At 39.1% G+C, this 22702-nt stretch overlaps 2 protein-coding genes across 19 annotated transcripts in view; one reads left to right on the forward strand and one right to left on the reverse strand.

The window, feature by feature from the left end:
• Positions 1-22702, forward strand: part of PLPPR1 (phospholipid phosphatase related 1) — a 337564-nt gene that overhangs the window by 255288 nt on the left and 59574 nt on the right. For 3 of the 7 annotated variants that reach the window (XM_084991232.1, XM_084991240.1, XM_013993715.3), the window contains exons 5-6: positions 16929-17179; positions 21866-22042. In XM_084991232.1, the coding sequence (XP_084847358.1) occupies positions 16929-17179; positions 21866-22042 (428 nt within the window). Of the gene's footprint in view, positions 1-14824; positions 17180-21865; positions 22043-22702 lie in introns of all 7 variants that reach the window. The other 4 variants (XM_084991265.1, XM_084991273.1, XM_084991261.1 and 1 more) reach the window with 4 other exon arrangements.
• The window catches only part of LOC146407117 (uncharacterized), a 101116-nt gene that overhangs the window by 64303 nt on the left and 14111 nt on the right, over positions 1-22702 (reverse strand). The window contains exons 4-5 of one of the 12 annotated variants that reach the window (XM_084991364.1): positions 15062-15099; positions 12876-14672 (exon numbers count right to left, since the gene is read on the reverse strand). The exons of the other annotated variants lie outside the window; for them this stretch is intronic. Of the exons in view, the coding sequence (XP_084847490.1) occupies positions 14596-14672; positions 15062-15099 (115 nt within the window). The 3' untranslated portion in view covers positions 12876-14595. Of the gene's footprint in view, positions 1-12875; positions 14673-15061; positions 15100-22702 lie in introns of those variants that run through there. 12 annotated transcript variants of the gene reach the window in all.

Genomic DNA, 22702 nt, shown 5'->3' on the forward strand with positions numbered 1-22702 from the left:
CACACACAAAGGAACAAAGAAGAAACATAGAATGAAGCAGAAAAAACTTTAAAGTGTCAATAAATACATATGTACCAATAATTACCTTAAATGCTAGTGGACTGAATGGTCCCATCAAAAGATAGAAAAGCAGACTGGATAAAAAAAAAAACAAGAGCCTACAATATCTACAAGAGACTCACCTGAGGCCCAAAGACACACAGATTGAAAGTGAGGGGATAGGAAGATATTTCATGCAAATGGAAATGAAAAGAAAGTAGAAGTCTTAATACTTATATCAGACAAAATACACTATAAAACAAAGGCCTTGGAGTTCACATTGTGGCTCAGCCGGTTAAGGACCTGACCCAGTCTCCATGAGGATGTGGGTGTGAATCCTGGCCTTGCTCAGTGGGTTTAGGAGCCACCATCACCATAAGCTTGTGGCATAGGTCAGAGATGTGGCTCATCTCTGGTATTGCTGTGGCTGTGGTGTGGGCTTTCAGCTGCAGCTCTGATTCAACCCCTATCCAAGGAACTTCCATATGTTGTGGGTCTGACTGTAAAAAAAAAAAAAAAAAAAGTCATAAAGATGGATATTATTTAATGGTAAAAGGATCAAGTATAAATTCATTAAGAAGAAGATATTATACACATCAATGTATATGCCACTAATATGGGAGAACCCAAATACTTAAAACAAATACTAACAGACATAAAAGGAGAAACTGATAGGAATACAATAATAGGAGACTTTAACACTTCACTCATAGCAATGTTCAGATCTAGACAGAAAATCAGTAAGGCAATAAAGATCCTAAATGGAACTTTAAACTTAATGGAACAGTTAAACCTAACTGATATTTTCAGGATATTCTTTTCAGGTACACATGGAACATTCTCTAGGAATGACCACATACCAGGGCACAAAACTAACCTCAATAGAGAGTATAGAAATTATTTCAAAAATCTCTGACCACAATGGCATGAAACTGGAAATCAATTTCATGAAAAGGAATGAGAAAAAACCAACTACATAGATATTTAACAACATGTTACTAAAAAAAAAAAATGGATCAATAAGGAAATCAAAAAAGAAAACTTTAAAGCTGATAAAATTAAGACCTTGAGACAAATGACAAAACACAACCATACAAAATCTATGGGATGCTGCAAAAGCAGTTCTTATAGGGAAGTTCCTAGATATATAGGCTTTCCTAAAAAAAAAAAAAAGTAAAACCTCAAATAACCTAACTTACCATATAAAAGAATTAGAAAAAGAGGAAGAAAAGGTAGAAGTAGGGAAATAATAAAGATCAGAGAGGAATTACATAAAATAGAGATTTTAAAAAATCAATAAAACCAAGAGCTGAATTTTTGAAAGGATAAATTGACAAACCTCCAGACTCACCAAGAAGAAAAGAGAAAGAATCCAAATAAACAAAGTTATGAAATGAAAAAGGAGAAATCTCAGCTAATACTATAGAAATACAAAAAACCCGTAAGAAAATACTGTAAACAGTTGATCCCATCATGGTGCAACAGAAACGAATCTCACTAGGAACCAAGAGGTTGTGGGTTCAAACCCTGGCCTTGCTCAGTGGGTTAGGCATCCAGCATTGCCATGAGCTGTGGTGTAGGTCACAGATGTGGCTCAGATCTGGCATTGCTGTGGCTCTGGCATAGGCTGGCAACTGCAGCTCAGACTCAACCCCTAGCCTGGGAACTTCCATATGCTGCTGGTGTGGCCCTAAAAAGTCCAAAAAAAGGGGGGGGAAACTATAAAAAATTACATGCCAACAAATTTGACAGCCTAGAAGAAATGGACAATTTCCTAAAAACATACAGCTCACCAAAAGTGAATCAAGATGAAATAGATTAATTTGAATAGATCAATCTGAACATTAAAAAAACCTCCCTGAAATGAAATGAAATTGAACATTAAAAAAAACTCCCTACAAACGAAAGTCCAAAACCAGATGGCTTCACAGATGAATTCTACCAAACATATCCTTCTTAAGCTTTTCCAAAATACTGAAGATGAGGGAACACTCCCAAAGACATTTTACAAAGCCACCACCTCTCTAATACCAACAGAAAGATACTACTAAAAAAGAAAGTCATAGGCCAGTATCTTCATTAATATAAATTCACACATTCTCAACAAAATTTTAGCCAACTGAATCTAACAATATGTTAAAAAAAGATCATCATACACCACAACCAAATGGGATTCATCCCAAGTTCACAAGGATGGTTCAACATATGTAAATCAATCAATGTAATACACCACATTAATGAAAGAAAAGTTGAAAACTACATGATCATCTCAATAAATGGAGAAAAAGCATTTGACAAAAGTCAACATCCATTCATCATAAAGCTCTTACTATAGTGGGCATAGAGGGAGCATATCTCAACATCATAAAAGCCATTTATGAAAAACACACAGCCAATATAATACTCAATGGAGAAAAGCTGAAAGTCTTCTTGCTAAAATCTGAAATAAGACACAGATGCCCATTCTCACTACTTTTATTTAACATAGTATTTTAAGTCCTGGCCAGAGCAATTAGACAAGAAAAAAGAAGTAAAATTATCCAAATTGTAAAGAAATATGTAAAATTGTCACTATATGCAGATGACACTATACTGTATATAAAAATCTCTAAAGACGCCACACAAAAACTACTTGATCTGATCAACAAATTCAGTAAAGTAGCAGGATACAAGATTAACATTCAGAAATCAGTTGCATATTTGTATACTAACAATGAAATATCAGAAAAAGATTTGAGAAAAAAACAAAAACTTTTCAAATCATACTAGAAAAAATTAAATACCTAGGAATAAACCTGACCAAGGAGGTGAAAGACTTATATGCTGAGAACTATAAAATATTAATCAGGGAGATTAAACAGGATTCAAAGAAATGTAAAATACCCCATGGTCTTGGATTGGAAGAATTAATATTGTTAAAATGGCCATATTACCCAAAGCAATCTACAGACTTAATGCAATCTCTATCAAATTACCCGTGACATTTTTCACAGAAAGAGAGCAAATAATCTGAAAATTTATATGGAACCGTAAAAGACCCAAAATTGCCAAAGCAATCTTGAGGGGGGAGAAAAACAGGAGGCATAACTCTTCCAGACTTCAGACAATACTATGAAGATAATCAAAACAGTATTATTTTGGCAGAAAAAACAGACATACAAATCAATATAACAGAATAGAGAGGCCAGAAATAAACCCAGACACCTATAGTCAGTTAATCTTTGACATCCTTTGAGGCAAGAATGTAAAAAGGGGAAAAGACAATCTCTTCAGTAAGTGTTGCCGGAAAAATGGGACACCTGCATGGAAATCAATGAAATTAGAATATATCCTCACAGCATGCACAAAAATAAAGTCAAAATGGCTTAAAGACTTAAACATAAGACATGACACCATAAAACTCCTAGAAGAGAACATAGGCATATGTTCTCTGACATAAAGCATGTAAATGTTTTCTTAAGTCAGTCTCCCAAGGCAATAGAAATAAAAACAAAAATAAATGGGACCTAATCAAACTTAAAAACTTTTGCACAGTAAAGGCAACCATAAACAAAATGAAAATACAACCTATGGAATGGGAGAAAATAGTTGCAAACAGTGTAACTGACAAGGGCTTAATCTCTGAAATTTAAACCAACTCCTACAACTCAACAAAAAAATAACCCAATTGAAAAATGGGCAAAAGACCTAACTAGGCATTTCTCCAAAGAGCACATATAGATGGCCAGGAAGCACGTGAAAAAAATGTTCAACATCACAAATTGCTAGAGAAATGGAAATTAAAACTACAATGAGGTACCATCACACACCAATCAGAATGGCCATCATTAAAATGTTTACAAATAGCAAATGCCAAGGAGGGTATGGAGAAAAGGAAACCCTCCTACACTATTGGTGGGAGTGTAAATTGATACAACCACTGTGGAAAACAGCAGTGAGGTTCCTCAGAAAACTAAATATAGAACTACTGTATGATCCAGCAAACTCACTCTTGGTCATATATCCAGATAAAATTTTCATTGAAAAAGATACATGCACCCCTATGTTCACTGCAGCACTATTCACAATGGCCAAGACATGGAATCAACATAAATTTCCATGGACAGATGAACAGATTAAGAAGATATGGTACATATAAACAATGGAATTACTACTCAAACATAAAAAATAATGCCCTTTGCAGCAATGTGGACTCAACTAGAGATTATCATGCTAAGTGAAGTCAAAAAGAGAAAAACAAATACCCTATGATACTTATATGTGGAATTCTAAAACAGGGCACAAATGAACCTATTTACAAAACAGAAACAGACTCACAGACATGGAGAATAGACTTGTGTTTGCCACTGTTAGGGTGGGGGGCGGGTAGGAAGTGGGATGGATGGGAAGTGAGGTTAGAAAATGCAAACTGTTACATTTAGAATGGATAAGTGATGAAGTCCTAGTATGTATGTATGTATGTATATATATAGCACAGGAAACTATAACCAATCTCCTTGAATAGAGCACGATGGAAAATAATATTTTAAAAAAGAATATATATATAAATGTATGTCTGAATCACTTTTCTGTACAGCAGAAATTGACAAACATTGTAAATCAACTATAATTTTAAAAAGAGGCATTCCCATCGTGGTGCAGTGGATACAAATCTGACTAGGAACCATGAGGTTGCAGGTTCGATCCCTGGCCTTGCTAAGTGGATTAAGGATCTGGTGTTGCCATGAGCTGTGGTGTAGGTCACAGACATGGCTCACATCTGGCATTGCTGTGGCTGTGGCCAGCAGCTGTAGCTCCAGTTATACCCCTAGCCTGGGAACCTCCATATGCTGCAGCTATGGCCCTAAAAAGCAAAAAAAAAAAAAAAAAAAAAATGTGCCCAACAACCAAAAAGAAATGTTATTTTAAAGAACTTAACAATCTTTTTTTCTAACCCAGTAGCCACCAAAATACATACTGTGCAATTGAAATTAGAAAATGACAACCATTTCAGCTAACTATTCTAATTAAGCTGAAATGGCATGACTTTGCTCTTGCGGTTTATGTAATTATTCTAGAACCCATTACAATAGCTTTTTCCAGCAAATATAATCGGCTCCATGTTGCAAAAATGGCCAATGAACTAGCAAAATATTTTTAAACAAAATAATGCTTTATGCTTTCAAAGATGAAAGCCACTTGGGATTCTAATACACTTCTCATAGATTATTCTGCATAGCAACTTGACAGCATTTCAATAGCCTTCAAAATAACCATCCTTGGAGTTCCTATTGTGGTACTCCAAGTTGACATAGTTTCTGTGAGGATGCCAGTTCAATCCCTGGCTCTCTCAGTGGGTTAAGGATCCTCTGTTGCTACAAGCTAAGGCGTAAGTTGCAGATGGGGCTCGGATCTGGCATTGCCATGGCTGTGGCATAGGCAGGCAGCTGAAGCTGTGATTCAACCCCTACCCTGGGGAACTTCTATATGCTGCAGGAGTGTGCTTAAACAAAAGAAAAAAAAACCCACCCCTTTTAACCTTAAATTCTACTTCAAATATATATCCTAGGTAATGATCAAAAATTTTATCAACTAAAATTATTATTGTCATCATATAAATTAGAAATGTCCAACAATATAATTTTTTAAACAATACTACAATCATAAGGTAAAATCTCAGAAAATAGTATTTTTAAAGAATTTTTCACGGAAAGGGAAATATTCGTGATATAACAGTATGTGGAAAAGTCAAGGCACTATGATTATTTCAAAATAAATAACTATTCCAAAATAAAAAGGAAGCAGCATTATATGTATATGTGTATGTTTCTGCATGTCTGTATTTGTGTGTACATATTTGTATGTACATGTACATGTGTCACATAGAAGAGATTGAAGATATGTAAAAGTTAACTTTTGTTACTTCTGAGTTGTAAGTTAACAGGTGAATAATTTTTGCTTTTTATTCTCTCATCTCGAATGTTTTATCATGAATGTGTATAATTTTAAAATCGGGAAAGAGCTAGACATTTTGAGAGGAGTGGCAAAGGGACTCTTCAGAAAGATGGTCAAGTCCTTTAACAGTGTTCAGCATAGAAAGCAGAGCTAAAAGTACCACTGTGGCTCTTGAATTCCCTGTCTTCTCTAATCTGTACGGCATAGACTTGAACAGATAGCCCCTCACTCTATCCTACAGTTCCAAAATAAATTTTAAAAGAAAAAACTGCATGAAAAGCCAAGTCATAGGGAAACTATTCCAATTAAACCATTTCCTCCTGTAGACAAATGCTAATTGTGTTGACCTTGGCAGAGACGATTGAACTCCTCTGATTCACAAATCCAACAATAATTTTTTTTTCCCAGGGTTCTTATTATAAGGAGGATGAAACAGACTCACAGAAAACAAACTTATGGTTACCAAAAGAGAAAGGGGGGGGGATGTGGAGGGATAAATTCGGGCTATAGGATTAACAGACACACACTGCTATATGTGAAATAAACAACACGGATTTATAATACAGCACAGGGAACTATATTTCAATATCTTATAACTTATAATGGAAAAGAATCTGGAAGAGTGTGTGTGTGTATAACTGAATCACTTTGCTATACACCTGAAACTAACACAATATTATGAATCAACTCTATTTCAACAAACGCACAGGAGGCTTTAGCTATAAACCCTCATAGTTAACTTCTGTACCCATTTCTAAACTGTTGCATAATTTCTCGTGTTGTTCTACATGATATGAGGAGGCAGGAAAGGAATTGGCTGAGCTAACAAATTTGACCAATGTTTTATCAAAACATATATAGTCAAATTAGTAACACATATTTAGACTTCTCCCTTTCCTCATTTTTCCTTCCCCATTCCTTTCTCTTGTACCAGTTCTTTGGTGTGCATTAAATTGAACAATGCACAGATTTGAATTCTCAAAAGAGATAAACCTCTGCATTCCCTTTTCAGCAAAGACAAAATAAGGAAGTTATATTTAAATTCCTTTCATTCAAAAATATACTTGAGTAAACATATTCTTATAAATATAGAATAGTAAATAGTAACTTTTAAAGTAATGAATAAAAAGCATTAGAATTCAGTGAGGGTTTTTGGTTTGTTTGCCAAATAAAAGGAAAACTAAATTAACTTCCCCTTCTGAATAACTGCTCTCTTTTGAGTTAAAGAAAAAAACTGATCCAAATATGCCAAGATTAGACTGTCTATGAGCAACTAAAGTAGCCTGTCATCTAGAAGCTATTTATTATGGGCCATTCATTTGGGATCATACAGTTGCTCCATTATTACTTCCAATAAAAATTTAATTAAATACCAAGCAAATCTTACGCCGTTTAGGTCAGGTCTAAGGATTAGATAGCACTGGACAGAATATAAAGTGCCATGGTAAACAGTTAATTCATGTAACACTAATTAATTGCCATAAATTAAGTGTGATCTAAATGAAGCATGAATATTTTAAATGTAGCCTCAAAGGTCACAGTGTTTTATGGTTGTAAGAACTGATACCCTGAGACAAGCTTAATGTCAGCTTTTTCAAGAAATAGAAAATTCTTCTCAATTTTGAAAGTAATTTAAATGTACTTTATCTGTAAGGAGACTTCATTTGATTACATCAGTCCATTTCTACTTGCAGTCAGTATTTGTAAACTGGGGGCTGATCGTATTTTCAACTTTCAACAAATAATTTTTGGGGCAGCTACCATAACCTAAGCACTGATTAACATGTTGAGGACATATTAGTGAACCAAATAGAGATTTATTTGCTCTCATTGTATTTATATTCTAGTGGGGGAAGTAAAGTAAATTACAGCATTTCTTAGAATACAGATGCTATGAGGTAAAAATGATATAAGAAAAAAACAGCGAGTTTGTGGAGGCAGACATGAAATTTTAATAGGAAGGGAGAGGCAGCCCTACGATGAGGGTTGACTAGCATTGGTGGTGACCTCAAAGCAGGACAGTGACCGTCTCAGGAAACTAGGTGCCCAGTGAACTAGGCCAGCTCCACCTGCTGACCAATGAAGAGCCTGGCTGGATAGTCTAAAAATTACTTGCAGTGCCCAGGCTCCCAACTTGAGTTCTGAGTCGAGAGGATAGACCTGAAGACAAAAATGCCAAAAGCAAGGCATGGCCAGAGCCTATAAGCAAATGGAGATATTTCTAGAAATCAGTACCAAGAACCAGAGGCGAAGCCTAGGAACATAGAAAAAGAGACCCCTAGCCTGGAATCTTCCATATGCCATATGCTGCAGGTGTGGCCCTAAAAAAAGAAAAAAAGAAAAAGGAGAAAGCCAGCACAGATCTTAGGAAATAAATGGAACCCAAATTTCTGAACCCCACAAGCACTCAAGCCACCAACCTTTGAGACAAAGATGTTTGGTACTTACTGCAGGGGTCAGCATTGGCTCTGGATACAGGAAGGAGAGGGAAAGCTGAGACCAGGAGCCTTGGCTGACTTCCAAGGCATAACCCAGGGTCATCCTCTGGTCAGAACACAAAAAGTGATGAGTCTGCTTTTGGTTGCTGTGCTCAGTGCAGAAAACCAGTCTGTTCCCTTTTGAATGGCATTCTCAGTGGACCAGAACAGTATGGACTCAAAAAAGACTCCTGGCCCAGAACTCTATAGGTTACTTTAATTATCAAGGGGAAAGTAGTTAAGTCATATGAGACTCAAGTGACCATTTTCTGAGGGTCCTCCTCTGCACCAGTGTTTAGAGGCTAGACTCAAAAGGATCATAACCAAGCTGCTTAGGACTAAATAGAAGGACTAAATGAAGACTGACGATTTCTGTAGCACTTTGAAGATTAACCAGTGTAAATTCATGGCACTTCAGTGGACTTATTTTCTGTAAAGCAGAGTTTGTCTACATCAGCACTATTGACATTTGGGGCTATTTCATTCTTTTCTTTGTAGGGAGAGGGGACATCCTACATTGTAGGATGAAGGATGCATAGTAACATCCCTAACCTTTGCCCACCAGATGGCAGCAGCGCCCGCTCCCCTGTTAGTGAATCAAAAAGGTCTCCAAACATTGCAAAATGTTCCCTGAAGACAAAATCCCCCTCAGTCAAAATCTACTGGTGTAAAGGTTTAAGAAAACAAGTATTTCAAAGGCTTTTTTAAAGAAAAGTTATATGAATATTTATATTAGGCAAGATTACACACCACAAAATCAGGCACAAGAAAAGTACAGAAATACTGTCTGAATATCAGAAATCTCTCCCAACAACCAATGAAGGACAGTTTCAAAGTTTTCTGATAAAAAATAAAATTCGCAATATATACAAATATCAAATCATTACATTGTACACCTGAAGCTAATGTTGTGTCAATCATACCTCAATTTAAAAAAGAAAAATACAGTGGTGTGTGTTTTGAAAATAATTTAAATTATTACATTATTATCAGACACAACTTAGAATAGATTTACAAGGAGATCCTGCTGAATAGCATTGAGAACTATGTCTAGATACTCATGTTGCAACAGAAGAAAGGGTGGGGGAAAAAATGTAATTGAAATGTGTACATGTAAGGATAACCTGACCCCCTTGCTGTCCAGTGGGAAAATAAAAAAAGAATATTTAAAAAAAATAATAAATAAATAAATAAAAAAGAATATCATAAAAGTGGTTAGGAAATGGTCATGCAGAGGGCAACTGCACCAGATCGGTATCTGCTAATTCACCAACAGGGCTGGCAGCTGCCTGGCGAGGAAACTTGAGGCTGGTCTGGGCAGAGGACCTAAATAGACATTTCTCCAGAGACGACACACAGATGGCCAAAAGGCACATGAAAAAGTGTTAAACATCACTAATTATCAGAGAAAAGCAAACCAAAACTATAGTAAGGTATCACTTCCAATCCAGTCAGAATGGCCATCATCAAAAAGTCCACAAATAATAAATTCTGGAGCGTATATGGAGAAAAAGCAACCTTCATACACTGCTGGTGGAAATGTAAATTAGTAAAACCACTGTGGAAAACAGTATGGAGGTTCCTTTAAAAAACAGTTACCAGGAGTTCCCGTCGTGGCGCAGTGGTTAACGAATCCGACTAGGAACCATGAGGTTGCGGGTTCGGTCCCTGCCCTTGCTCGGTGGGTTAACGATCCGGCGTTGCTGTGAGCTGTGGTGTAGGTTGCAGGCGCGGCTCGGATCCCGCGTTGCTGTGGCTCTGGCGTAGGCTGGTGGCTACAGCTCCGATTCAACCCCTGGCCTGGGAACCTCCATATGCCGCGGAGCGGCCCAAGAAATAGCAACAACAACAACAAAAGACAAAAAAAAAAAACAGTTACCGTAAGATCCTACCACCTCAATCCTGGGTGTATATAGGGAGAAGATTTTATTTGAAAAGATACAGGTACCCCAGTGTTCATTAAAGCGCTGTTTACAATAGCCAAGACATGGAAGAAATGTAAATGTCCATCAGCAGAGGAATGGATAAAGAATATGTGGTGTATGTGTGTGTGTGTGTATATATACACACATATGGAATATGGAATATTATTCAGCCATAAAAAAGAATGAAATAATGCCGTTTGCAGCAATATGGAAAGACCTAGAGTTTATCATGCCAAATGAAGTCAGACAGAGAAAGACAAATACGTGATATTGCTTACATGTAGAATCTAAAAAAAAATACAAATTAACTTATTTCCAAAACAGAAATAGACCACAGACGTAGAAAACAAATGTATGATTACTAAAGGGAAAAGGTGAGGGGAGGGGTAAATTAGGAGATTAACATATACACACTACTACATGTAAAATAGATAACCAACAGGGAGATACTATATAGGATAGGGAACTATACTCAATATTTTGTAACAATATACAAAGGGAAAATAACCTGAAAAAAATATAGATATATAGATATGTATATGTATGTATAACTGAATTATTGTGCTGTACACCTGAAACTAACATTGTAAACTGACCATAAATTTTTAAAAATAAAGTCAAAAAAATACTGCAGCAAAAAAAAAAAAAATGGGTGGAGGGAAGAAAGCATGACTAGCAAAATGCTGATAATTACTGCAATTTAATATATGTGGGTTCACTACACTATACCATCTACCTTTGAGTATTTGAAAGTCACTGTAACAAAAACTGCGAAAAATTAATAATAAACTGACAACCGTTGCAACTTTTCAGAAAGAGAAATGGGGAAATTTCTCTGAAAGATGTGCATGTCTAGGTAAAACTGTAGCCAAAGGCACCATGATTTCCAAATACTTTTTGTGCTTCACAGATGTCCCCAGTAAGAAGTCTTGCAAACACACACACACACACACACACACTATGGATCGTCACTCCCCAATTTAAAGTTCCCTTCTCATTCTTATGGCATTGAAAAATGGAGTATGCTTTGATTTCCAAATTATGACTTACAAGTTTTCTGACTCAGGAGACACTTAAAAACTTCTAGTTTTTAATTATCCTCTGTTTTCTACGTACCTAGCACTGTGTGAGATTTTGTGAAGTTTATTAAAAAGAGACATGGTCCCTACATTTTACATGCTAAGTGGTTTGATGTCAACCCTTATGTCCAATAGAATCAGGGATGTGAAACATCAAAAAAGTTAGAAAATTTGGACAAGTTCCTATGCTCTTTTATCCTCTTCTTCCATCAGTGTTCTGTGAAGTTTCTTCAGTAACTGATTCATTGATTCTGCAAATATCTATAAATGTTTGCTACGTGAACAAGTTTCATGCTAGATACTCAGAATACAATTTTAAGCAAAAATGGATGTGTTCTGTGCTCTTTTAGAGCTGGTATATTCTGCAATTCTAATGTGAGAGATGGACATTACTGAAAAATCACACCAATGTAAAATTCCAAGTAGAATAAGGGGTTAAAAAAAAAAGTAGTATAATGGTACCATATTAATCTAAAATAGGAGTGTTTTTTCCAAGTCCCCGTATGGATGTATGACTGTTTCTCACTCTTAAGTGGGGGAAGATCTCTACCCACTCAGTGTTCTCAACAGATAGAAGAGGTGTGACTTGCTCACTCTTCAGAGTTTAAGCTTGAGAGTAAGTTAGTATGCATAGCATTGAGTCCAGGCCCAAATGAGCAGATTTTTTTTTTTTTTCGCTTTTTAGGGCCGTACCCACAGCATATGGAGGTTCCCAGGCTATGGGTCAAATCAAAACTGTAACCACTGGCCTATGCCACAGCCACAGCAATGCCAGATCTGAGCCATGTCTGTGACGTACACCGTAGGCCATGGCAACGCTGGATCCTTAACCCACTGAGCAAGGCTAGGGTTTGAACCTGAGTCCTTGTGAATACTAATCAGATTCATTTCTGCTGAGCCATGATGGGAACTCCCAAATGAACAGACTTTCTACCAGAACTCCTCCACTTCATTGAACTGGCATCTCCACATACCCATCATAAAGACCCAGTGCACGCAAAGCTATGGCACCCAGCATGCACTCTGCTCTCTGGAGCAGGCAGGTCTGCTCCTCTCAGATGCAAGACGCCAATGCCTATGCCTCGGCCACTCCTGGCCTGGATGTTGTCCAGGAGTACATCTCTAAGTACATTTAGAAAAATGAGAGGGGAGAGGAGAACTTCCAGGCAAACTCCAAGAGCACATCTCATCCAGTGGAGTGACAGCAGCTCTATTTTCTAAGCAGTCTAAATCCTGGATCCAGAGTCAGGGGGGACAGACAGTAGGAGAGAAAGGACATCTCCCTAGGTTTTCTCCCATGACCTCTGTCTTCTGAGGAGGAACTTGAGTTTTCCATGAGATGAAACTGTGTGTGAGAGACATTAGACAAACAGACATCCCTCATTGATTCTTCCTTCAGGTTGTCACTGTGTATTTCTATCTTTTTTCACTGGGATCGTGTTTATTTTAGTGGAAAATTGAGAGATGCTTTATTACAGGCTGTCAGCAAAGTACAATTTTAAACCGGAAAATTATACATTTATAGTATAATATAGAATAACTAGCCTTTAGTTCTAAAGTCATTGGCTTTTTGAGGCTGATAGAAATGTGTTCCTTCCTTTGCTCACCCCACCAGTCCCTGCTCATAATTACTCTGTGGTCTGGGTCTAGGCTTCCTAGTGAAGGCCTCCTGTGTGTAAAGCAACAGAATCCTCCACAGCAATGAGCAGCCTGGTTTATGCATTTTGATCAGTTCTTTGTTTGGGAGTCCTAAAGACAACCTGATATAAGCCCTATTATCATTTGCCAGTGCAGCAATTATCTGTGACTTAGAAGATCTTTTCATGCATATGTCCTGTTTATGTTACTGCTTCTCCTGCTGCATTCTTGGCTGAGTAAAAGGATACAGCACTGTACTGATTCCTTGGCAAAAACAAAGTCACAGAGTTTCACCTCCATATCCTAAATTACTAGTGATCAAAGATTCTAATTTGTCCAAAGATGTCCAGTCTGAGATAAGATGGATCCAGGTAAAACCCTGAGGTGAAAAAAAAAAAAGGGGGGGGCTATGTAGCACCTTCCTCTTCCTTCATCCTTTGACTTGCCTGATGGATGTTTCATTCTTTTAGGCTACCAAGAAGAGGCATGTTTAAGGTACCTGAGTGATCTGTGTCATCATAGCAGGGATCACAGATATCAACAGATGCCATTCTCTGTCCTAATGCCAGGCTGCTAGCCTCTTGGTTCTTTCAGCATTCTAATGTCCCTTATCCCTCAGCGACATGGAAATCCACAATAGCTTACCCTCTTCCATGCCAGAATGTACAGGTTTTGTGAGAAGTCCTTGGCAATTTGAGCCTCCCTCGCCGTTGCTGGTGCAGGTGCCTGTAGCTCTGATAACATGCTGGATATGGAATTTCTCTACAAGGTACTCAGGGCTCCTGAGCTACACCCTGAGAGGTGCAGGGCATACTTTAACTTCATTTCCAAAAATCATTCTTCGTATTTCTGTTGCCCTGCCCCTGGGGTTTGACAGCCAACCTGAGTCAGTGAGCATGTGATACTCTTTACGCCTCCAAGCAGTGTTTCCTCTCCTCCTGGAGAGACATCCTCAGCCATTTTCCTCTTTCGAGGGTTCATTTTAGAAATTCACTGTTCTCATCCTCCAGACCATGGCTCTTTGTCTTCCCATCCAAGTCTTTTCAGAATTCTAAACAAAGTAGTAAGTGTCTCCAGCACATAGCTCTGACAAGTCAAAAGCACTTTTACACTTTCATGTCTGCTATAAATCCATTCAGAAAGGTGATCGACTCCCCTCAAGTAAGAAACACCACTGCGAGCAGAGCCAGAAGATAAATAAAACCAGCTAGGGAGGGTTACAGGAATGAAAAATACATCTGTTAAAATTTCAGAAAGATTATCTCATTTAAAGAATTTTACTCACCAATGTAGGACATATAGACAGTTTAAAAGCATCTCCTTCAAATCATACATGGCAGCAGAGGAGATCATAAACAGTGTTCCACCCAACTCTGAGAACAAAAGTGGGTCTTTATAGCTTCTGAGGCTTATAACATACACATGAGGAGGTCAGGATTAAGTAACAGAGGAATGGCTGGAGTTTCTTACAAAAGCCCTGTATGATCTGATGTTGTCTGTGAATCACCACTGTAGGTTCCACTGTGCTTTGTTGGCATGGCTGTGCCAGGCAGGTGGGGTCCCGAGCTGCCCTTCTGAAGCTAGATCAAATACACCAGAATGAAATGTTTGGAAAGCAAATGCTTGTTAAGCCATCAGGAGAAGCAGACATAATCCAGGGTAGGCGAAGAGGGGAAAGCAACTTTCAGCAGCAATATCACATGACAGTAATGTGGAAATTTGCCCATCACAGAATCACTGTGACCATGGACCTGGCATTTCAGACACCCATCTGAGAAGCCCAGAAAGCCTCTGTCTCCGAAAGAACTCACCCTAATTGGAAGCACTTCTGACAAGTAAAATGCCAGAGGAAAATGCTGGCATTTTTCCCTTTTCAAATCATAAATTACCCTAGGTTCCTGGAAAAGTGTGTTCAGACAGATTGACACCCCCATGGAAGAGCCAGAGACCTGGTCTTTGAGAATCTTACCTGAAGATGTAAAAAAATTTCCACCAGACTTCCAGAACCTGTGGGTGAAAATTGCCACGAATGATCGATGAATGCCTACTCTCTGAGGTGGGGGCCTATGAGTGTGAGTGGCCAAAGCTATTAAAAGAGCCAGTCCTCCTTGTGATAAAGTACATCCTGGCAAAGCCACAAAGAAGAAAATTATAGCAATCAATACAGGTCAGAATGGAAACCGGATGAAGCTTTCAGCCAAACTTGCTCTCACTTCTGCTCTAATGGATGGACGTTTGGGTGCTTAAATCAGCACAATTTGCAGATTCAAGACATTGAACATGGAAGTCAAAATTGGAGAGAAATTTACTTGAAACTATAGCAAGTCCTTGACATGTGCAAGGGTTAATGCTACTCTCATACTTGTCTGGTTCTCCCATAATTGAGCTGCATTTGAAAAGTCATCTTTATCTCTTCAAGTGACTCATTATATATCTTGCTCCGCACAGCCACTCTTGATATAGTTAATAGATAAGAGTCCACAGACGATTGATAGATGTGTGTATAGCCTTTGGAAGAATTCGTAGTGATACTTCCTGTAAGGAATTCTGCTTATTCATGTTCAAACTTATTGGGAGTAATCCTGTGGAATTTATTAGAGAGCAGATAAAACCCAGAAAGTATAGCCTACCCATTCAGTTTTGGCCAAACAGGCTACATCAGCACTCTAAGTAAATATTGCCTTCCACACCCCAGAATGTCCACATCCTAATCTCTGGGAACTGTGGATATGCCACATTATACGGCAACAGGGAATTTACAGGTATGGTTAGATAAAGGATTTTGTGATTACCCTGGATTAACCAGGTGGACACAGTGTAACCAGAGGGACGTTATGAGAGGAAAGCAAGAGGGTGAGGGGGACAGAAACATGACAGTGGCAGATCTATTGTGACATGATTGCTGGAGGGGATGGAGGTGGGCTCATGTCAAGGAATGAAGGTAAGAAGCTGAAAAAGGCAAGGAATGAATTCTACTCTGGAGCTTCCAGAAAGAACACAACCCTGCCAACACTTTGATTTTTAGCCCAGTAAAATCTATGTTGGATTTCTGGTCTCCAGAACTGTAGAAGGGTAAATTTGTGTTGGGTTAAGCCACTCCGAATATGGTAATTTGTGACAGAAGTAATAAAAAAAACTGATACAGTCAACAACATCCAGCTGTAACATTCTTCCTTCTCATTTTCTGTTTCCAGCATCAAATGAAACATCGAATTCAATCAAGGTTTCTAGAATGATCTTTCCTTCTTTTGGGGACAGCTTCCTAACAACTTCATTCTCTCTCACCTGCCCTGATAACTCCTCCTCCGAGTATTTGCATTTTCAATAGGACCAAGGAGAAGATATTTTCTATAAAAGAGAACTGATATTGAGTAACTGCTTAATGCCAGGAACCCTAGTGGGTATTTTGCACATATTTCCTTTCATTTTTCCAGCTCCTTTCTGAGGTATCATTCCCCCCATCTTTTTGTGATAAGGGTACCAAAATTCAGAAATGGTCAATAGCTTACACTGTGAATGAGTCATCAAAGCTGGGACGGGAACCCAGCTCTACACGACTCCAAAGTTCAAATTTCTCCCATTGGAATGTGCCGCTTCTAATTTACTTGTATAGAACAATAAAATGCTACCAGCAGCACGACTGCTTCAATTTGGAAGAAACAGTGATTTGGGAAGCAGGCACCACTCCCTGGAAAAATAAAGGAGAGGGGACAGTTTGACTCTGGGGAGGACCTTTGGATAGGTTGTCATGGATTTTCAACTCTGTTTTTCAGTCAGGGTCAAAACCAACCCATGGTGTATGTCACCATTCCTAATTACCTTAAATCTCCTTATAGGGGTATTTGCTTTTGGGCTTTTTGCTACTGACATTTTTGTAAACGCCGGACAAGTGGTCACGGGGCACCTGACGCCGTACTTCCTGACGGTGTGCAAGCCCAACTACACCAGCGCAGACTGCCGGGCACACCACCAGTTCATAAACAATGGGAATATCTGTACCGGGGACCTGGAGGTGATTGAGAAGGCTCGGAGGTCCTTTCCCTCCAAACACGCTGCTCTGAGCATTTACTCTGCCTTGTATGCCACGGTGAGTAAGCCAGTCCTGCCATCTCCCAAGTGGAGCTTTGGCTGAGATGGGTCTCTCCGCCATCCTCACCCCCATTCTTTCATTAGTCACTTAGAGTGATTTTTAAAGTCATGTTACAGTATGTTTCTGCTCTATCATATTGTGCTGTTGCCCCCTCCCTTAACATCCCAATGTAAGACCTGCCCAAGATTGTGAATTCTGGGAAGATTGCTGATAATCATTTTATCACATCCTCCCATTTTACTGATGCAGACACTGAGGCCCAGAGAATAGCTAAGAACACATTCAGAGCTGAGAGTCAGCCTTCTGGCACCATATCTAGGTTTCTCTTGCTGCTCACTACAGCACTCTTTGCCAAAGTTTTACTTGGTTCCAGAACAGTGCACACTTCTCACACTTGTCTACAAATGTACAAATGTGCAGGTGTCGGCCTTGTGTGAACATCTGCCTGTGCAGTGCAGCAGATCCAGGATAAAGACGCAGCTTTGCTCTGCTCCTCCTAATGCTCTTCTCCATCACACTTTGCCAGGACGAATGGGCAATCCTACAAGACCTCCCCCCAACATCCAAAATTTACTTTTCACTGTTCTCTAGACCACACAGGTTTTAACTGCCACCACCCCCCCAGTATAATATTTTAAATTTTTGGCTCTCATCACAGAGGAAGTCCAAAGCGTGTCTCACATCTTAAGATAGAAAAAACGATGATGCCCATCTTTTTCCCTGCTCTTTAATTGCATCCAATTTGCAAATGAACTCACTTCACCTTTTGTCTGGCCCCAGCTTCTCCTTAGAACCAAGAGTATAGAAGTCTCCATGCAAAACTTCCACTGCTGGATCTCATGCTTATTTACCTGTGGATGTGTGACTTTTGGTTGAAAACACTCCTTTTCCTTCTATTTATTTTATATACAGGGTATGACTTGACTAGTGATTCTCAATGAAAGATGAGGGAACGAGAAGGCAGAGGGAAGCCCCCTTTCAAACTCTGCCTTCTTCTAAGAGGCCTCGTGTGCCCTTGCCCCTCCCCCAGGATGTGTGTTCCCATCCCCTCCGAGGACAGTCACTGCCCACTCCACTGAGTCTGCTTCTGACGGCAGAGTGCCACTGCCCCAAATACACTCGTTCAGGGTAGAAAAAAGGTGACTTGACTACAGGTCTGGCCTGTTTAGTAGAGTTTAAAAGAAATTGCTGAATATTCTCTTTAACACAATGGTTCTTTGTCCCATTTGCAAAATCAATTTATCAACCATAAATTTTCCAAAATAAGTCAAATTATTTACTTTTCTTTGGCCATGCCCACAGCATGTGGAAGTTCTCAGGCCAGAGATCAAAACAGAGCCATAGCAGTTGACAACCTAGATCCTGCTAGGCCACCAGGAAATCCCCGCTATTTATTTTAGATCTACTTTTTAATGACTATGTGATGCAAGTAATTTCAGCTACCCCCACATTAAGGAAACATGAATATAATGAAAATAGAAGCCTTGATTTACAAAACCGATCAGCTTAGAGAGGTTTCTTGGCTTTACCACTTCTCCCCCAACCCCTGGGGAAAAAAAAAAAAATCTATGACAGATTATTTTTTAAACAAAATCTTCTGAGGCATTTAGCATAGTTTCCCATTTTCAAAATATCCATCTGTCCTAGATTATCTAGAATCTAAGTTATAGGAAACAATGTGCTCTTGCACCTTTTTTCATATTTTTATCAGATGCAAGTCATTGTGTGAAACTGATTTTTACAAGACCATTTATTGTAAAAATAAATGTTACTCATAATAAACTACTGCCTCATCAAATGAGATATAAATTTCTCTTTTGGGTAGAAAGTATAGTTCTCTTATTCCAAATAGATGCTGCTGTAGCACGTTTTCGAGGATTCAGACATAATCCAATTCAAATGGTGCCCCACAGGCAGACTATAATCAGATAAACCCTGATACAAAATTCCAATTGTATAAACTTTTCTGAGCCCCTGTTTTTTGTAAAGTACCTTCAGAGATTACTCAACCAGGATTTCCCAAGTACTAGTTAATATTGTGAAGAATACTAATCAACCACAGGTCCATGTTTTGTTTTGTTTGTTGTGTTATTTAAGGGCCGCAACCACAGCATGTGGAATTCCTGGGCCAAGGGTTGAATTAGGGCTGCAGCCGCTGGCTTACCCACAGCCACAACAAAATGGGTTCTAAGCCACATCTGTGACCTACGCACAGCTTGCAGCAATGCCAGATCCTTAACTCACTGAGAGAGGCCGGGGATCAAATCCACATCCTCATGGATTCTAGTCGTGTTCTTAACCCACTGAGACACAACAGGAACTCCCTATGTCCTTAAGTTTGTAATATTATGGGAAAGATTTTATAAGGATGTAATAAAAAAAACCTAAATTTAAATACATCTAGTATAGATGTTAAGTAACATTTCCTACACAGGCGCAGAACAGTGTAATGATTTGCTCTAATTTATGTAACTGATCTAACCACAGTTTTGTAGGCTGTTACATGTATAACAAAGAAACTCCCATTTTCATGTATTCACACCATCACTGAAGGATCATTTTAGGAGTTAAGTTTCCACTGTAATACTTTAAAACACATCTATTTGAACTTACATGTGCTCAGACCATACAAATACACTATAGACTGTAATATAAGTATTGGCATACTATTTTTCTGGGTTGCAAGTTCATTTATCACTTTTGTTAAGAAATGGTGGATCAACAGTGCCCTCTAGTGGTTTATTGTAGCCATTACCAAAGGTTATGTGACAAAGTGTTTATTTGTTTGAAAGAAGCACATCTTACTAACGCTAAGCCACCAGGGACATACATGGTAACTGAGCTTATGAAATACTCAAGAGTCGTATGCAGCACCTCACAGTGGAATAAGAACACCCTACATCGCTGATGTCATAAATTGCATCATCTTTTACCCAATATCAGGTCTTCCCAACTTTTTGCACATTGTGACACTTGTAGAAATTTTTAATATTTTAAAACATGCCAAATAATAAATGTTGGAGAGGGTGTGGAGAAAGGGGAACCCTCCTGCACTATCAGTAGGAATGTGAGTTGATACAGCCACTCTGGCAGAGTAGGGAGGTCCCTCAAAAAGCTAAAAATAGAGTTTCCATATGAGCCAGCAATCCCACTCCTGGGCATATATCCAGACAAAACTATAATTAAAAAAGATAAATGCACTTCTGTTTTAAGTGCTGCATTTACAATAGCAAAGACATGGAAGCAACCTATGTCTATCAATAGAGGAATAGATAAAGATGTGGTGTGTATACACACACACACACACACAAAATGGAACACTGCTCAGCCATAAAAAAATGAAATAATGTCGTTTGCAGCAACATGGATGGACCTAGAGATTAGCATACTAAGTGAAGTATGTCAGACAAAGACAAATATCATGATGCCACTTACATGTGGAATCTAAAATATGACATAAACGAACTTATCTAGGAAACAGAAACAGACTCACAGACAGAACAGACTCGTGGTTGCCAAGGGGAAGGTGGTAGGGAGGGATGGGAGTGGGAGTTGGGGTTAGCAGATGCAAACTATTATATATAGAATGGTTAACAACAAGAACCAGTTGTATAGCACAGGGAGCTATATTCAATATCCTGTGATAAACCATAATGGAAAAGAATATTAAAAAAGAACATATAGGTGTTTCCATCGTGGTGCAGTGGGTTAAGAATCTGACTGCAGTGGCTCAGGTTGCTGCTGAAGAATCCCAGCCTGGCAGTGGGTTAAAGGATCCAGTGTTGCCACAGCTGCAGCATAGGTTGGCAGCTGCAGCTTAGATTCAGTCCCTGAGCTAGGAACATCCATACACCGTGAGTGGCCATTAAAAAAAAAAAATGTATGTATGTGTATGTGTAATGAATCACTTTTCTGTACAGCACAAATTACAGCACAACCTTGTAATCAATTATACTTCAGTTTAAAAAAAAAAAATGGACAAGTTCCCACTGTGGTACAGCAGGTTAAGGATCTTGCATTGCTGCAGCTGAGGCTTGGATTCAGTCCCTGGCCTGGGAACTTCTGTTTGCCTTAGGTGCTGCTAAAACAAAACAAAACAACAACAAACAAACAAACCAAAAAAAAAAAACATACTGGAGTAAATGAATGGACAGAGTTTATCACAGCTATCCCAAGGAAAGTGAAAAAAAAATCAATTCCCCAGCACAGCTGAAATCTATTTCTGTGACATGCTGATTTAGAAGTTCTGATTCAGTCATTCGGCTAATCAGTCAACACTTTGATATTCATTGAAAGTGTGAAGACTCACAAGGACTACGGGGGACACAAAAAGTGGAGTGTATTGCCACTCAGCTATCTGATCTTCTCCATAGAATTCATTCTCATATAAAATTTGGCATCTAAGATTCTTATATGGGTTTCCTAACAGCCCACATGTTTCTTTAGTTTGTTGCATAAAAACTGCATGTGTCTGAACCTGCACAATAATCAGGTTCATTCCTGTGCCTGTAATTTCTGTTCCCATGCCCACCAGATATAAAACACCAAGACCAATGTACATTCGTTCATCCTTCTTGCCTTGGTGTGGGCTCATCCGCATGTTCTGGTGTATGTACGTGCATGTTTGGATATGCACCGTATGCAGAGGCTGCCAGTCACTCCCCGGTCTCTGTCCTAAACTAGATGTACATCACAAGCACAATCAAGACCAAGAGCAGTCGACTGGCCAAACCGGTGCTGTGCCTTGGGACCCTCTGCACCGCCTTCCTGACGGGCCTCAACCGGGTCTCTGAGTATCGGAACCACTGCTCTGACGTGATCGCGGGCTTTATCCTGGGCACTGCTGTTGCCCTGTTTCTGGTAGGTCAACTTCCCTCTACTTTTTTTTTTTTTTTTCCTCTGGTGCCCTCTGAAAGGCGGCCCAAGATCCTGGCGAGTCAGGCTCCCCAGACTCTGAGGTCTGAAGTCCAACCTCTTCTGGCCCCAATCTTGTGATCTACAGTGATTCTCCAACTATTATGCGTCTTTTCTTTCTTTCAGAAATAGGATTGCATATTCCCTCTGCCGGTCAAGGATAGGATTGCTCCAGGATGGACAGCTTGTTCCATTTCCTTCAATCCTGGGCTTAGAGCTGGGCAGACCAATAATTTGGTGTCCCTTCAAACCATTGTTCTTTGAATGTTTGTTCAGAATGTACTGGGATCCTAAGCTAAGTGTTGTTTGGTGGGGAGCAGAAAACAAAGTGCTGATGAACTGACGAAAGCAGGCAGCTCCTTCTCCAGCATTTCAACAAACTCAGCTCTGGCCCCGACTTGCACATCCCACTCAGAATTATGAAAACCCTCAGCTAACCATACCCATATATTTTTTTGGACACACCCACGGCATGCGGAATTTCCCGGGCCAGGGATGGAACCCATGCCACTGCAATGCTCACATCCATGCTTTTCAGGCAGGCCTCTGTTATCTGATGCCTATTTTCACTACAAGTGGCTTTTCAACCACATATAATACTCTTCC

Source organism: Sus scrofa, chromosome 1 (genome assembly GCF_054392235.1).
Source record: "Sus scrofa isolate SSC_HxYL_T2T_F1_AM1 chromosome 1, Sscrofa_HxYL_maternal_Yorkshire_Landrace_v2.0, whole genome shotgun sequence".
In the NCBI taxonomy this organism is placed as follows: Eukaryota; Metazoa; Chordata; class Mammalia; order Artiodactyla; family Suidae; genus Sus; species Sus scrofa.